This window comes from Microcebus murinus, chromosome 15, assembly GCF_040939455.1.
Source record: "Microcebus murinus isolate Inina chromosome 15, M.murinus_Inina_mat1.0, whole genome shotgun sequence".
Taxonomy (NCBI): Eukaryota; Metazoa; Chordata; class Mammalia; order Primates; family Cheirogaleidae; genus Microcebus; species Microcebus murinus.
In genome coordinates, this window is record NC_134118.1 from 15122398 (window position 1) to 15140541 (window position 18144).

The 18144-nt window shown below is 43.5% G+C and overlaps 1 protein-coding gene across 3 annotated transcripts in view; it reads left to right on the top strand.

Annotated features, from left to right (window-relative positions):
- Positions 1–18144, top strand: part of JARID2 (jumonji and AT-rich interaction domain containing 2) — a 248002-nt gene that overhangs the window by 109987 nt on the left and 119871 nt on the right. For 2 of the 3 annotated variants that reach the window (XM_012753517.3, XM_012753520.3), the window contains one exon: positions 5694–5829. In XM_012753517.3, coding sequence (XP_012608971.2) covers positions 5694–5829 — 136 coding nt within the window. Of the gene's footprint in view, positions 1–5693; positions 5830–18144 lie in introns of those variants that run through there. The other variant, XM_012753525.3, reaches the window with a different exon arrangement.

Consider the following 18144-nt stretch of genomic DNA (forward strand, 5'->3'; position numbering starts at 1 on the left):
TGTTACCATTGGATTTTGAAGTTTTCAAATTTCACTTTAGTTGATCTGGCATTTGCCATAGAATGACTTACCTGTTCCAGCTCTTGTTTCTATGTGGCTGCATCACCTTTGGGCAAGACACCAAAAGTCATCTCTAAGAAATAACTAAAAGAGTTTGTGACTACTTCCTTTCCCCTACATTTTTAACCACAGTGAGAAAATAGTGATGTGGACCTTAGCCTGAGCAGAGGCTGCACAGAGAAATCATGATTTGTAAATGCATGTGAGTGCCGAGCACAATACTTAGTAAATAGCACCCACTAGGCTTTTGCTATCAATATAATTCCAAGGATAGCAGTCTCTGGTGTTACCATCCTTAGATGACTGCAAGGCTATTGTCCCCTGCCTAGCTCCTGTTCCACAAGCTTTACTGACCTAGATGCCCCTTTTCTTGCACTAAGGAATGTGAGTTCTCTGCGGAGATTTTGACAGCCCATCTTGCTGTCAAGAGTTGCTGCAGAGTTGGCTATTGCTGGGGAGCAGCAGCTGGTAGAGGCTCTGTCTGGGCCTGTGATCTGTCCAGTCTTTAGACAAATTATAAGAGCTCTTGGTTTAGTAATATAGTATATCAAAATAGTAATCCAGTTTTTAAAACCATGGATCACATAGGTGCTTCAGTCTCTTAATGTAAAGCAATTCTTAACTTGGTTTGAATACAGCTTGGTTTCTGTTATCATGCACACATGGCTTTCTGTCAGTGTTCTGAGCAGCGATTTTATTTTTGTGTGTTTGCTTCTGTTGGTTTTTAAAACAAAAAGGGGTAGAGGGCATACATCACAGAAATAAAACTGTACAACTGGAACCTGTGCTTTTTTTGTTAGATTGCGTTCTTTTTTTGGTTCGTGTTTCACTGTGATAAAGTAAATTTACTCCCCCCCCATTTCCCCCAAAGAAACAGGCAAAATCACCATGGAGGGGAGAGGGTGTCATTAATTTGCAGGCTTAATGAGATCTCAGAGTGTAATGGGACTGCTAAATTTTATTCTAACTTTTGGATTTATGCGTGGAAATATAATTGATATTCTTGTGTATGTTGGTCCTGTTTTGAAAAAAATATTAACGTTTGAATGTGTGTTTAATTCTGGGTGTTGCCGAGTTGGGTAAGCAGAAAAAAGGGGTTGAGAAGACTGTGTTACGTAAGAAATGATTAAAGGAACTGGCATTACTCGGTGCCATACCCTTTTCATTGTTTTCACCTATGCTCTTTGATCACTGCAGAGAAGACAAAGGGAAGAATTCTTAGGGTGTATTTATATAGACTTTTGGCAACAGTAGGTGGATGTTGAAAGCATTCACCTTGAGGTTTCAAAGGTTTCCTTTGCCTGTATTCTGATGGAAATTAGAAAGCAATATATAATAGGCTCGTGACGGGCACCATTGTGCACAGCTGTGCTTCTGAAACTTTACTGTGCATAGGAATCACTTGGGGAACTTGGTAAGGTGCAGATTCTGAGCCTGTACGTCTGGATAGGGCCCGAGAGCCTGCATTTCTAACATGATGCCCCGTGCTTAAGGTACAGGTGCTCTGTGGGCCACAGTTTGGAGTCACCAAGGATATGGAAAGTTATGTTTAATCTCTAACCTGGACTGTGAACTTTGGAGAACTGTGAAATGATGGTGCCTGCTAAAAGGTGTATAGTGTCTTCATGGGCTTACTTTCTGTGCTCCTGGGTCTTACCTGTCTTTTCTAGAACTTAAAGCAGTGAGGGGTTATTGTGCTCCTCTTTCTTTATAGTGGAAAGTATTATGATGGATCATTCAGGTTTGATTCTCTACCAGTTGCTTTTTTTGGTAAGAAACTCTCTGATTATTTCAAAGGATGGCAAACGTTTTGAAAACTAAAAGAAAACCCGTCACCTTTTCTTTTAAAGGGCTTATTACTGTATCTTCTACATTAAGGTGACCAGTAAACCCATTTGGACAGGGCACTTGGTTTTGTGGAGAATTCTGGAGTAGGCCATGAAAAGGTCTCTTTCTTTTCAGTTCTTTACTGTCAAATCTCAGCTGACTCTGAGCAGAGCCATGTGGCCTTGTGGGTGGTCTAGAAAGGGAGTAATTTTGGATTTGCAAACACTGAGGAATGAATGGGATATTAGGCGACTTGAACATAGTGATTGGGGTGTAGAAGGTTAGGTGACAGTGTGAGAGGGACTCATGGGGGGCACAGGAGAAGGGCCTGGACAGGTATGGTAAGAGAAGTAGAGGGAAGAGCAAGAGCCAAAAGGTGTATGTTGCAAAAGAACCAGACAATACTTAGCAGAAGGGAGAATGAAAGAGTCATTAGATGTGGGCCCCATGAGATCATGTGTATGCCTAGATGGGCACTTTTTTTCTTGCAGGGAACTAAGGAATGCGTGGTGGGAGCCACTGTGTTGGAGGGGTGTTTCAGTAGGATGGCCAGTTTACTGCTGAGAACGAGAGGTGTAGCCAAGCCCTTTTGGATTAGTCACTGTGGAGAATGTTTTTATCAGGGTAGCCGTGATTTCTGGCACTTTACTTAAAACATACTGGATGTTGGCCAAGGTTAGGTACTGGCAGGGCTACTGTAGGTAAAAAGTGGGAAGAGTGGGACTGAGATTTTAATTGATTCCAGAAATACTTACTGAGCTCCTACTATATCAGGTGTGTTTTAGGAGCCTAGGATACAGTGATGAATGAGAGAAATGATTTCCTGATCCTGTGGTTGAGTGGCTAATTAAATAAGACAGCTGTTGAAAAGGGGAAAATAAGAAGGAAGCCCTGAATTTAATATATGTATTTTGAGTTTGCTTGACCTCTCGTGATTGAGTTATATCTGTGCTGTGTTCTAGAGCATTCACTGCCTGGGCGATTCTGAACAATGGCCCAGCCAGAGCAGAGTGAGCCTTAAACTGGAAGGACCTTCCTTCTGGCCTTTCCATCGCTCAGCCTGGGTAGCGTGGAGGGCGAGTGCAGGCACCCGCTTGCTCTCCGCAGCTAGCACTCCCATAGCTAGGAGCGTGAGGTTAGAGGGATTCACCATGACTCTGCAACCTGGAAAGGCAGTTTAATTAGGAATGTTGGGGATTATCGTACACCGGTGTGTTTTTTGGGAACAGCACTGAGTCAGTTTATTATCTTCTAGGCTTGTGTCTTGCACAAGTGACAAGTCTTGACCAGCACTGTAGGTTACAAAAAAAGAACACTTGGGTGCCTGTTTAAAGTTTGAGTTTTAATGTTTTGCATTCAGAGCCCCATAATGTGTGCCATGGATTTGCCTCTCCTGTATTTAAAGCACTTTATAGGTGTAATGAAGCTGCTTGTGTCAGTAAGTGAACCTTAAATGCGCTTCCTTTGCAGGAGTTTTCATCGCGCATGGTTTATGTTTTAATTAGACGTTAGTTGTAGGAGTATAATTCTCTCATCTGGAGCATGCAGTCAGGGCGAAGGCACCGGCCTGTGCAGGATGCAGTAAATCGTCACTGGGGTTTTACATTGGAAGCTGTTTTGGGGGCCTTTATGATGTATAAACTGTGTATATGTCAGAAATTATAATTTATAATTTCGTGTCACTGTTTGTGGTGGGGATGTGAAGGATGACAGTAGGAAGCTGGTGGCGGTGCAGAGAACTCTGCCTGATGCGCTTCTGCCCAAATAGCATCGACCCCTCCTGCAGTTAACACTGTCCTTCAATCACAGCTAACGTGCTACCGGAGCTTTCATGAACAATCTAGGGAGTTGTTATAAAAACCTAGCTATGTCATTCCTACTCACATAATCTGCATTTTACTTGGGTTGGTTATTTGGGTTTCTCAAATGGGTTCTGGTCAGGATACTGCATATGTCTGGTTTTTAATCATGTGATGGGAAGGTCTCTAGTGACCTGTACCTAGTAGCAGTTTAGAAATTATTTGTATTTTTCATCACATTGAGGCAAAGTTGCTGGCTTCTTCTTTTATCCTTCATGTCTGAACCCCGACCACCAGCCTGGCCTGTGGCTCTCACAGGAGAGTGACCTAGAAGACAGGAGGTGCCTTCTTCCTCCAGAGTTGTGCTTTCCAGCAAACAGAAATCTCAGCTTGGCAGGCCTGTAGGAGTGAAGGATGTCCAGGGGAAGGTGGAAATCCTAGCTCTCTAACTTCACTGGGCCTTTCTTCCCCATATTGTAGAAGATGGAGAATTGCTCTCATTCTAGGAAATCCTTGAAGCTTAACCAAGAGTGCAGCTTAAGTTATTTAGAGCTTAGAGTATCTACGTGGTTGGGCTTCCAAGATGTAGTTTGTGTTTATGCAGAGTTTAGGAATTTAAGAGCTGGAAAAGACCTCAGATCATCCAGCCCTCTCATTGAGTCCCATGGAGGTTTTACGCAATCTGTTAGTGGCAAGGAATGAAAACCAATCCTTTTGTACAACCCAGGAAAACAGCACAGACTGCTCATGTATTAGAGTTCTCTGAGGAGTTTGGCTGTCTGCTTGAACAAAAGGGACCTGAATATCCAAAGGCCTGCTTTTGCCCAAGATATTAATGTTTTCCTTATTCTTTTAAGGTCTAAAATATCTGTGCTCGAATACATCCATCTCTAAATTGACCCCCATTATCTAAGGCTTAAGACCTGAAGTCCGTTTGCAAGTATAAGCCCTTCTTAGAGTAACAGTGTGCAGCTAGCCTCAGAAGAGAACCTCTGAATGCCCGTAATCTCATGAACCAGTGCCTGAAAACCGTAACAGCTTTCTTACTGCTTCCTGTCCTCCCATTTTACCTCCTTTTTGTGACTAGTGCCCACCATTTCCATCTTTCTAGCTCTGGCTCTGTCTCAAGTCCCTGCTCAATATTTTCCCTCTCTTCAGTGCCTTTAAAATTCTATTCTTTATTTATCTCTTTACTACTTGAATTGCTAGAATGGTCTCTGGCTGGCTGCTAGTTCTTTTCTTTCTTTCCCTTCCTCTTCCTCCCTTTACCTGCCTTTTACCTTGTTAATTGTTCCCCAAAGAACTTCCGTTGGATCTGAATTAACAGACGTGAAGGCGCCACACAATTCAAAGATCTGTTATTAATATGTGCTTTTTAGAAAAAGATCACCATGCCACCTCTACTCCCCCAAGATCGGATGCCCTCTTCTGCCATGATCTCCCCTCTTTCATTTGTGACACATTTACTTAAGAGGCCAGTGTAGATCAAATTCTATTTTTTCTGCTTGGGTTGTGAATTCCTTGAAGGTAGTGCCTACATTTTGCTGTATCTTCTCAACTCCTAGTGCTGACAACAAAATTTCCAAAACAGCACTTTACATATATGTAGTGTAGTGCGCACTCTGGCATTACGTGCTTTATAAATGCCAGTAAAATGGCTCATCACACCTGTAGTTGTGGGCATAGTATCTCTTTTTTCTGAATTTTCAGGAATATCAGACTCTACAGTATTACTAATAATGAATGTATTGGGTGTGTGGAGTGTTTTAAAGAAGTGAGACAATTGCGAGTTTCTCTCAGTCCTTTTAAGAGCCTGTGGGTTAGGTTTTGCGTGAGATCTGTCCAGAAGGGCCAAGGTTTTCCCTTTACCGTACGATATAATTTTCACCTCACAGCTGGGTCACAGAATACTTGTTTGGAATTTTTTTCAAGTTTATTCTGACTCTCAATATCTGCTCACTTTCTTTTTAGTAACTCCCCTTCCCTTCCTTTTGTATGTTTCTCTAGGATGACAGTGATGGGATTCCGTGGTCAGAAGAAAGGGTGGTCCGTAAAGTCCTTTATTTGTCTCTGAAGGAGTTCAAGAATTCCCAGAAGAGGCAACATGGGGAAGGCATTGCTGGGAGCCTGAAAACAGTGAATGGTGAGTTGACTCTTGTTGGAATATCTTTTCGGAATGTACGACGGTATCTCTGAGCATGGCCTTGTTTCTGAATTGGATATTGTCCGACAGCTTGCACTTCTTAGTCTAGGCACTTAATGGCAGTCTGTAAACTATGTGAATATATATTCTGGATATCCTGTTGGGGTTATAGATTTATTATTATGTTCTTTTATATACTGCATAATATAATGGACAAAATGCCTTAGTCAGTCTGTTCCCTAGGTCCTGGTTTGAGTATGGAGCCTCTCTTACAGGTTTTTCTGTGGGTATTTGTCTTTCTACCCAGGTATGTGAGCAGAACCCTTTGATGATCTTGCTGAGATGTGGGGTATTTAGTTTTTGTCCTGTTTGTATAGGAAATAGCTTAAATCCGCATGCCTATTGCCCTTCCTGCTCTCTGGCCCAACAGCCTTCTAAGTATCTACTTCCTTGTTGATCAGGCTGGGCGGGCTGCTGCAGAGTATACAGTGGCTTAGTATTCCTCTGCATCCATAAGCATCCCTCTTCCTGTGTGGTTATCGGATGGCTCCTTGAGGCTTAGAAGGAAACTTACTCCATGTGAGTTTGTTCTGATGTCCCTTTTTAACGGGGTCTGTATGAATCAGATGAAGTCATCCCCCAAAAAACCATTTGAGGACAAACATTTGGTTGTGGTCTGCTATCTCATTTCAGGGGAAGCAGCTACGATGGCATTCCACAATTTCTCATGCACTCATTCATCTATCGGGGTTACAGTGAAATGCGAACGAATCGATATGTTTTGTTTTATGCTTGCTTGGGGCAAGGAGGTGAGAAAGAGGAGATTGGCTCTGCTCACAGGGGTCATCCCATATGCTGTACTTGGTGTTTGTCAGTGTGCAAAGGGACAGGTTCACTCTGGCTTCCAGTGTCTTACACTCCTGTGTTGTTTGTAAGGGGAGTTGTCTTGCGGCCTTTTGTTGGAGCTAGTGCTTACAGCCAGGGCCTGTTGCTGTTCTGTGTCCACAGGCCCATGGCAGAGTTTGCTGAGATGACCTCTCTTAACTTTGCTGTTCCCCCAAGTCGGGCTCTATTCTTCCACTGTTGCGTGACTCGAAGCAAGTGGCTCCCCCCAGCCCCCTGGGTTTTCTTCCTTATGGGTGACTTGTTTTTGGAGGTCAACTATTAAGGCCATAGTGGCTCAGTCATGTGTGTGTCCTCCAACAAATCTGAGCCAACATGTATGGGAAAAGCCAATTTTGAGTCTTATGCTCGCAGGAAGCAAAGTAACTTGTGGAATCTATTGCCATAATATGCAGTTTGGACGCCCGTATGCTGTTTTCCTAAAGGGTACCCTGCGGATCTCCAGCAGATAGGAACCCCATCCATCCATTGCTTATAATACAGTATAATCAAAACCGTTTCTATTTAGAGAACATTTGATGTGATCGTTCTTGTTTATTGTCAGTGTTTCACCTCGCATTTAGTGTTTTGCTTGATTAAATTGGGTAGGGTTATGAGGGAGAATGTCGCTGAATCCTAGAGTTAAGAGTAGAGCAGTAGCTGTTCCAGTTTTAGATTTTACAGTTGCAGTGCTCACAGTGCTATTCAGGAGGGGCAGGGTCTTAGTGTTTGGATTGCTGACAATGAGGAAAAAACCCAAACTGTCTTAACTGGCAACACCAGCTTTTAAGATAAGAAGCTTGCCAGTTGCATTGGATTTAATAAAGCTTAGAATTTCAGTCAATGAACAAAAATTAAAAGTTCTTCGTTTAAGAAGCAGCCAGCCAATTGGCCAAATGTGGCTTTGATTTTTGCATTATCAGGGGGTTTGCCATACTGAGGAGAAATGCTAAGAAAATACATCTCCATTGGGATCACTGCAAACTTGAAATAGTTCTGGCACCGCCTTCCTAATGACAAGTTAGTTTGTGTCGGGGTAGTTTGCTTTTCATCCAGATAAAGACTTACTGTCTTTAAAAAATTGTGGAGATACCAGACTCCTTTCTTGGTTGTGAAATTGCAGTGAATGCAGCATTTTTTGGTTCGTGTTGGTGTTTGTGCAGGCAGAATTCCAAGGCTACCTTTTTGTTATTCTGTAGGTTGGATTTCTGTAGTAGTTCTGAGTAAACACATTTCCTTGTTTCAGAACTTGAGCATGTTTTTAGAATCATTATCTTGGTGGCATCTAACTAACATGTTAGAGTGGCTTTCTTGTTTGGGAGGATGAAGTTGGGATACTGGAAAAGCAGGAAACCAGCACTATGGGAATAAATAACTACTTTTCTGTAGGTGCATTTGTCCTGAAATCTGCAGGATCCAGAGAAAGCTGGGACAGCAGGGGCTTGTGGGGTTGAGAGTAGGAGTAATTGTAACTGGGAGCTGTGTGTGTGTGTGTGTGTTTAGTTAGAATGGATGCTTTCCTAGGCAGTCATCATGCATATCCTATCCCACAGAAAGACCTTGACCTAAAGGTCAAATGAAACCAGAGGTTAGGTTAGTAGGGGTGGTGGTATAGGGGATGCACTGTAGTGATTTTAAGTCATGAAAGATATGTTTTTCTTTTCTTTAGTCTAAGCCCCTCTAGCTTCCTTATCGAAAGTGAAATAATTCCCTTGGTCCAGTTTTTTTTTCCTTTCTTTCTTTTTTTTTCTTTTTTTTTGAGACAGAGTCTCACTTTGTTGCCCAGGCTAGAGTGAGTGCTATGCCATCGGCCTAGCTCACAGCAACCTCAAACTCCTGGGCTCAAGCAATCCTCCTGCCTCAGCCACCCAAGTGGCTGGGACTACAGGCATGGGCCACCATGCCCGGCTAATGTTTTCTATATATATTAGTTGGCCAATTAATTTCTTTGTATTTATAGTAGAGACAGGGTCTTGTTCTTGCTCAGGCTGGTTTCGAACTCCTGACCTCGAGCAATCTGCCCGCTTCGGCCTCCCAGAGTGCTAGGATCACAGGTGTGAGCCACCGCATCCTGCCCTTGGTCCAGTTTTTTTTTTTTGTTTTTTTTTTTTTTTTGAGACAGAGTCTCGCTTTGTTGCCCAGGCTAGTGTGAGTGCCGTGGCGTCAGCCTAGCTCACAGCAACCTCAAACTCCTGGGCTCGAGTGATCCTTCTGCCTCAGCCTCCCGAGTAGCTGGGACTACAGGCATGCGCCACCATGCCCGGCTAATTTTTTATATATATATCAGTTGGCCAATTAGTTTCTTTCTATTTATAGTAGAGACGGGGTCTCGCTCTTGCTCAGGCTGGTTTTGAACTCCTGACCTTGAGCAATCCGCCCGCCTCGGCCTCCCAGAGAGCTGGTCCAGTTTTAACTGTCACAAAAATTTGTTTAGTGGTAGAATTTTAAGATTGTCCTGTATGGAGCCATTTATTTTCACAGAAGTCACACAGCTATTTATCTTACAGTAGCAGAATTGGAATTATAGCTCAAGTCCTGTGACTTTGAACCTAGTACTTACTTTGCAACACAAAATGCATGAAAATTGTACCAGATCTGTGCAACAATAGTATTGAAAGGAATGATGTTTTATTTTGGTTTTCCCATGTCAATTTTTAAATAAAGATATTTCTGAATTATTGGTTCTGCCAGATTTTCCTTTGGAAAGTCAGTTGTTTTTACAGTAATTCTTTGCATTAACAACAGAATGGGCTTCACATAATTTTTATCTAATTTGAGAACAAGTCGACATCACTTCTGGTAAATCGTTGGCACGCTGGCATGATGAGCAGGCAGCCCTTTGCCCTTAACATTTGTGTGAGGGGATCGGGTGTCCGGGGTCTGTTAACAGCGTGCAAATACTATAGCTTGTATCTGAGCAAGGGTGAGCTCAGCTGCCCCAGTTCTGTAGGTTTGTGAGTAGTAATAACCCAAGCAGATATAAGATAGTAGGGAGACCTCATTTTTTATGTCATAAAATCCATGTTTGCCATCAGTCTTGCTTTTGTGGTTCTAAAGTGACAAGGAATGAATTTTTTTTTTCTCTGCTGGAGGTAGCAAATGTGAGTCTTGAACAGCCTTGTATATTGTCTGTATAGGAATTGAAGCCATCATTACAGCTTTTTGGTTGTAGCTGGGCTCAAGGGTGAGGTGGTGCTAAGATGTGCCAGTTGTGAGCTTTCTACTTGCTGCTGTGGATAATGCTACTTTTCCTGGCTGTATTAAATTGACAAAAAGCTTTGGAAAGGATTGGCAGAGGCTGAGACCTTGGCCACTCTTTGAGGGCCCCTGGCCTGCTGGGGCTGAAATTAGGGACATTTAAATACTAACATGCTACACAAATAATGAGTACACATAATTACACAGTAAGAGAAGGGAGCTATTAGCTGTATTTGAATTTCATTTGCTTCCTATAAATGTCATCTCAGATCAGCAAGCCCTTTGGCCAGCAAAACCGCTCTGGACTAGATTTAAGGGAACCTGCATCTATTTCCTTTGAATCGTACTCTGGGCAGTACTTGTGATGGCCAGCCTACTACTTTGCCAGTTACTCTTCTAGTACTTTAGCTGTATTTTACTTACTTAATAATCTTCAGAACACACCATTTTATAGATGAGGATACTATCTATTAGGAGTGGATTAGCATTTTGCCTACCAAGCTACCACATAGTAGAGCCAGGATAGAAACTCAGGCTTTCCGGATTAGAACTCCAGAATGCTTTTAGCCACCACTTAGATAAATAGAAGTAATTGTGGATCCCTCCTAAAGACAGGATCAAAAAATAAGAATTTATAGGGAGGCGCGTACGAGCGCCCCCCCCCCATAACAATATCTTTTGAAGGAGATAAATGAAATTTTGCATTGAGAAAGATACCTTGGAAGGGAGTAGTATTTATTCACGTGAGCATGTTTCTGGGCTTTGTTGTGGCTTACAATTGAATTGATAGTGAAAGGGAATAAAAAAATTACAGTCCTCATTTGGCTACCCTCCTCTCATTATTTCTTTCTGTTAATTCAACTTGTATTTTTAATACTTTGTTGATCCATGGCTGGGGATCACAGGACAGGCCCATGCACTTTCAGGCAAAAGCTATCAGTTTGTAGCCAGTGTTGGAAGATATAGGACATTCCCCGGGTGTGGTGGATTTCCCTGCCCCCAGCAATTTTTTAAGCTCCCTTCAGTATCTTTTAGTCTTTCTCAGAGATTCCTGATGTCTATGGAATGGAATGTGGGCCTATCTCTTGCGAATTCATTGTTCCCAACATGTATTCACAAAAGCCTTAAAGATGACTTGTGAGTGACTAAAAGTCAAAAAGTCAGGGCACGTGATCTGATTAATACAGTATTTTTATGGAGTGGTATTTGAAATAAGTGTCCTGGATGTTTGGTTACCTTCCCTTTACAAAGGGGACACCTTTCCTGTCTATTTTGGCCTTAGGCTTTCAGATCTGACTGTTCTAAAGTTGGCCCCTACTTCAACAGGAAAGTATATATATATATATCTTTTTTTTTTTTTTTCTTTTCTTTTCTTCTGAATAAAGTGGCTTACCCTTCTGCTTCACCCTAAATGCTGCTGTGGAAATGCTAGTCCCATCTCTGCAAGCTGTGGGGAGCACCAGCTCAGGCTCCTCTTCAAGGCAGCAGCTGCAAGTTGGGTAGTGAGTTGAGCTTTCTCTCACACTTTACCTTTCCTGTGTCCTCTGAAGTGTGAGACACACTCCATGGGAAGAAAGCTGGGTGAAATGAAGGGCTCATTGCACTTTGTTGAAAACAACTTGTTTGTAGTTTGCTTAAAAAATAAAGCTACATCTGGCCTGGAAGGAGGTAGAGTTGAGAAGGCTTGCTCTTTTTCTTCTCAGCTGTGCTGCACTCTGACAGGTTATGCAGGTAGGGCATTTCTCAGTCGAATTTTAATTTTTCTAACTCCTGACCTCGAGCAATCTGCCTGCTTAGGTCTCCCAGAGTGCTAGGATTACAGGCGTGAGCCACCACACCCGGCCTATTCCGTATTGCAGTGTATAGGTGGAGGCATTGTGGATAATAGAGATTGAGCTGGAGTTGCTTATTTTGGCGATGGAGTCCTAATAACTTATTTCATCCCAAAATGTCATTGAGTGATGTACCATTATTTTATGTAGCAGTAAGAAAGAACAAAAAAATGCTTGTGATAATTTTGGGAGTGTGAGCCTTCTAAATTGTGAGTTGCATGTGCTAATAACAGGAGAAAAATATATGTAACTTAAAGTTTGTGAAGCAAGATAAAATGCTGTAGGATAAATGCTTTAACCCTTTGCACTTGGATGTCGAGTGTGACTTGACATGGTTAGCAAAAATTATAGAGATTAAAATTACTCTTATTTGTTTTGTTTTGTTTGAGACAGAGTCTCGCTTTGTTGCTCAGGCTAGAGTGAGTGCCATGGCGTCAGCCTAGCTCACAGCAACCTCAAACTCCTGGGCTCAAGCGATCCTCTTGCCTCAGCCTCCCGAGTAGCTGGGACTACAGGCATGCGCCACCATGCCCAGCTAATTTTTTCTATATATATTAGTTGGCCAATTAATTTCTTTGTATTTATAGTAGAGATGGGGTCTCGCTCTTGCTCAGGCTGATTTTGAACTGCTGACCTGGAGCAATCCACCCGCTTCGGCCTTCCAGAGTGCTAGGACTACAGGTGTGAGCCACTGTGCCCGGCCTAAAATTACTCTTTGAATGTATCAATAATTTGAAATATAAAAAAATCCAAATAAGTTTGTATGAAAAGAAACTCCAGTTTTTTATTCTGCCGCACTTTGTAAAATCTGGGGTATTTAAAAAATTAAATACCCCGTAGAATAAAGGAATCGAGAAAAAAGCAAGCAAATGCAAAGGGTTAAAAATCAAAGAAGAGTGTGGGTGAGTGTAGGAAGCTAGCAGGGAGGCAGGTAAGCTACCAGAAAAACTTCATCGAAGAAGTTGCCTTCCCTTGAACCTTGCAAAAAGGGCCTCCTTGCAAGATTCTGGAGCTTTTCTGAGCAAGGCTGGGGAGTTGGGAAAGGTGATGTTGGTGGAAGGGATGGCCTCCAGCAAATAAATATTTGACTGGAGTGTCAACGTCAGAGTCCAGTGGGACAAATGGCTGTAATGGCAGTTTTCTATGGCCAAACCACTTGTACTGGTGTGGCACCAATGGAGTGATGTGCAAAATTAAGGATTGCAAGAGCAGGAAGGGTCTTTTTAGAAGTATATAGGTCAAACTCATCATTTTACAGATGAAGAATTTTGAGCCTTGATGAGAAGCTTAACTGGAAGGAATGGATCATGCCAAAGAGTGATTGGAACCAGAAATCCAATTTAAGTGTCAGCGAGGTGCCACGCTTCCCAGTAGGGAGGGCTGCTTGCACACTGCATCTCATGGAGCGTTAAGAATGGAGGTGCCTGCGGAGGTTAATGTGCTCCTCTCTCGGTCACTGTGCTCCACACCCACTGCCCCTCCAGTTCTCCTGGCCGCCTGCTTTGTCAGCTCTGTGAACGGGCAGGGTTTCCCCACTTACATCATCATTCTCACCGAATCTTGGGCTGCTTCAGTAGGAGCGCACACCACACTGCCACCTGGGAGGCCAGTCCACACATAGGGCAGAGGTGGGACGTGTGGGTCTGTGGTGTCTGAGCTTGAGTCGGGTCTGTTTGCTGCTGCCTTTTCCTGCTTCCTCCAGTTCTCATAGAAGCTCAGCTTCAAGTGGTATGGAAGTCAAATGCATGCAAATCTATTATAATCGGGAATTTCTTTCTTTTCTTTGAGATGAGGTCTTGCTATGTTTCCCAGTCTAGCCTCAAACTCCTGGGTTCAAGTGACCTTCCTGACTTGGGATGCACTAGTGCACCTGGCTTGGAATTTTTTTTTTTTTTTGGTAAGAAAAGTCTTTATCTCTTGCCTACCTCTCCCTTTGTACATTGAATTAATCACTAGACACCACCCTTCCCCTGTGACATCACTCTAAAAATTATCCCTCCTTTCTTCATCATTAACCTCTGTTTACTGGGTCACACCTGTCACTATATAAAACACATCTTTATTTCCCCCTTAATAAACTCTCCGTTGATCTTACATGTCTTGCTGCTCTATCAGTTTCTTACTGTATAGCAAAATTCCCCAAAAGAAAATGTTTAAAGGATAGGTCTCATGTACCACTATTTATGTTTGTATCAATATCCTCCAGCCCTCCCCTTCCATTTACTTTCAAAACCCCTCGAGTTGGGCCACCTGGAAAAGCCAATAATGACTGCTCAAGCCACATTCCATCACTGTGGATTGTAGCTGCCCATTCAGCAGCATTTGACATGGTTGGATGTCTCCTGAGCTCCACTTGCCTGTTTGACTTCTGCACTTTGATTTCTTGATAGGCTGCATGAACTTTAGCTGTTCTAAAGCCAATTCTCTATCTCCATCCACCTCTGCCCGTTCATCTTACCCTTTATCAATAATAGCAGGTCCTTTCTTGTAGTTGTGGCAGCCCAAACCTTGGAGTTACCCGTTACTTCTTTTTTCAGACTTTCCATTCTTTCCTTTAGCTGGGTGTGGTCTAATTCATTTAAACCCACAGTATCGTCTGCATCTGAACGTGCACTGCTGTGACTGGTCCAGGTTGCCACACCGTCTCTTGGGTTCATATTGTGCCTCCTACTTCTCTCTCTTGGCCTGCCTTTGTGTCCCTCCAAGTAGTAGCCTGCCCAGTCCTTTAAACATGTGAATTAGCGTGTTCCATGCCCCACTCTGATTCTGAGGCGTCTGCCGCACCCTGGCCACTTAATGTGGCCCTGTGGTAACTCTCTGCTCTCATTCTCTCTCTCCCCCTCACTCTGCCTCACCTTTTCTAGTTTTCCTGCTATGCCACATATACCAAGTATGCTCTTTTTTGCTCTTGCTGGTCCTTCTGGTTCTTCTAGAACTCTCTCCATTTAGATATCTATGTGACTTGATCTTGGTCTGTGTTTCTGGTTTTCTGTTCCAATGCCCCCTGATGAGAGTCCTTACTCAAACATCTTAGTAAAAATGGTACCCGCTTCTGTTCCTCTTTAGTGCTTTACCTTGAACTGACCTGTCTGTCTGCATAGCATCCCTCACTGCCTGATGCTGTAGCAGTTGTTTATTGTTCTCTCCCCGCAGTAGCTTGCAAGTTCCTTGAGAGGAAACCTTCACTTCTGTTGCCAGGGCTTGGGCGCCTGTGTTGTGTGAATGAGCATGCAGGCTGCTTGCCTGTGTGCCACCCACGTCCCCACCGCCCCTTCTCCAGCACCCCTTGTGGCCTTGTTGCGGACATGCTGCCGTCTGTCTAGAGAACTGAGCGTCTGCCAACTGAGTGAGGCTCCACGTTTGATTTGGGAAGTACTCACACTGACACCCTAGCCCCCTGGGTAGATGTCAGCTCTTCATTTGTGGCACTTGTACTTTCACTATCACAATTTTGTGGTTTAGCTTAGTGAGCCTACAGTTTTAGTGTTAATGTGTAAAGTAACTTGCACAAGGCCAAATAGCTAGGAAGTGGTCAACTCAGGGTTTGGACCCAGGACTCCTGACTCCAAATCACAAGCGCTCGCGTGTTTAAATTGCGGAAAACTTTACACCCGTATAACATCTTCACTGGAATGTCGACAAGTACACTCATACCCGAGTGACCAACCCTCCAGTGCAGATAAAGTACTTTCCCATCACCTCCAAAAGTTTTCCTCCCTTGCAGTTCAGTTGACTTCATTAAAGTATGTGCTCCCTTTGAAGTTTGTCAACACACTGTCTCTATTTTTAGGAGCTTTTATGCTTGTACATGGGTTTATGATGTTTACCCAAAATGTACCAGATGCCTGCGCACATCTGTTGGGAGTAAAAGTGCCTCAAGGCCAGAGGCCCACATTCATCCCTGCAGCAGCTCCTGAAGCTACTTACGCAGGCACCAAACAGTGTTTTGGTAAAAACCCTACAAGTGGAAAGATAGTGACATTCTCAGAGCGAGACTGTCTCTTTAACTGGCATCACAGTTCTGGTTCTGAACTGCTGTGCAAGTCCAGAGCAGATGGGCTCTTGAGTGTCACCTTTCTCTTATAGCACTTTCGCCACCACTATTGTGATCTGTGAGTGTTGGGAACACTCAGCCTGGGTGTATTAATTTAAAAAATTCTGGAACTCTGGTTCCAGACTTGGCTTTTCCCCAAAGGCACACCAAAGAGACGTCCTCTGCTTAATACAGTGTGTTTTCAGTTAGCTTCGTTCCCGTGAGGAGCCCATGATCTGCCTGTCTGCCTTGGGGATGCAGGGACAAGCAGCACGGTGTGACTGCTAATCATTGTCTTGTGGCTGTGATGAAAGCCTTTATTAAGTCAGCTCAGGCTGCCATAACAAAATACCGTAGACTTTTTGGGTGGTTTATACAGTAGAAATTTCTAGAGGCTGTGAGTCTAAGATCAAGGCGGCGGGGTTCCTATTGAGTACCCTCTCCTGGCCGGGTCCTCACGTGGTTGGGGTAAGAGAGAGCAGGTCCCCACCCTTATGACCTCATTTAACCTTTATCACCTCTGCACAGGCCCTCTTACATATAGTCACATTGGGGGTGGAGCTTCAATGTTGGAATTTTGGGGGCACATTAACCATCAGTCTGTTACAGTCCATTACTCTGTAGGCCTTGAAGATGGTGACAGTTTTATTTCGTTCTAATTTTAGTTGAATTTCCATGTCAGTTTGCAACATTGTTTTCTTTTGTGCTTATGTAATACTAGAACATTTTTTTTTAAGTCAGAAAGCCCTACGAGCTGTTTGACCTTTGAGAAGTCATTGTTCCTCTCAGCTGGATGGAATTAAACTTGGACATTTATTTACTAAGGGCCTGCTTTTGCGATACTGCACGACTTGCCCTAAAATCCCTTACTCCAAGGGGGAGAGAAACATGATTCACACGGAACAGGAGCGGAGGGAGGATGAGTGGGGAGGGCAAGGAGTGTGGTCTAAAGGACCCCAGAGTTTGAGAGGGGCATGGCAATGAAGATTGCAAAGAAAGGATGTGTCTGTAGTTAGAGATTCTTTGGAGGAATATTGTGGGATGATTTGAGGACTTTTGAGGTTGAAGGAATCCTATTTGTGAGACCGTAATTCCTCTTATCTGCCTGATGGAGTGTAGTGTAAGGCAATGCTTTCCAACCGTGCTTCGCTGTCAACACACGTAGAAAGGGACGACCCTGTGCGGTCACCAGATAGGGCTGCCTTCCGCCAGAGGTGACTTGCTTGTGAATAGGATTTGTTTATCTGTGTTCATTCTTGTGGGGTGGTACTGTCGCCCACCAGAGAAAGGCCTCACGTGTTTTCTAACTCTGACCCTTTTCATGCTTTAAATTCTGTGATATGTGTAATTATGGAGCTTTAATTACTATCAGATTTGCCACGATGGACCAGGGTAGTTTAGCTCTGCTTGTTAATTTCTTAGATCTCATTTTCCTCAACCTTACCGGGCCTTTTACTTAGCTTTTGGAAATAATGTGTTTGTTACTCAAGCCACATTAAATGTGTCCTACATGGTATATCACTAAAGCCAGATGATGAATTCCTAGATATGCTTTTGGGAAATTATCCCATAGCCAATAAATCCCATAAGTTACAATTTGTTTTTTAATCTTGCCTGCTGCCAAATCTCATTTATCTTAGTTTTCTCCGTAGTCTGTAGGATGCTTCTGCTGAGTTCCAGATTTGGCTTCATCATTTCTCTCCCAGAGATCTTAAGAAAGTACAGGGCTCTCATTCTTGGAGATGTGGGGATGATGACGGAAACATGAATTGTTTTATAACCTTGGACCAGCCTATCTGGGATAGCAGTGGCCAGTGACAGCCCAGCCTTGATGATAAACCTGTGAGGCCAGCCCTGTGCCAGAGGCACGTGTAGGAGAGCTCACCTATTGTGCTTTAGGGCTGCTTGTGCCCCATGGCTTGAGACCCTGTCCCTCCTTTCTACATGGTTTCCTGACCTGTTACTGGTGTTCTTGTGCCGTTCATGCTTTGGATCTAAAGGCTGATTCAGCTCTTTCTGCACACAGGTCCTCTTCCTGTGTGAGCTGCCCTGCCCTTGCCATCTGGGTTAATCCATAACTGGGTCCACGTTTCCCTTCGACAGGTAGGTGGGCATCCTGGTCAAGCTTGGTGGCAGGGAAGGCCTCCTGCCCTTCCACACGAGCTCCTGGTGCTCTCTGAAGAGGTCGTTTCCTCCTGCTGTTTCTTGGCCCTCAGAATTAACATTGATTGCTATGATGCATGAAGGCAAGCCCACCGGCTCCATTTTGGAATCATTTAACTCCCTGTTGTTTTCTGACACTCTCCTTCCTTCCTATATGATTAGGGTATTCATGAAGGGGCTCAAGTATTTGGATGCATGTTTTTAAAA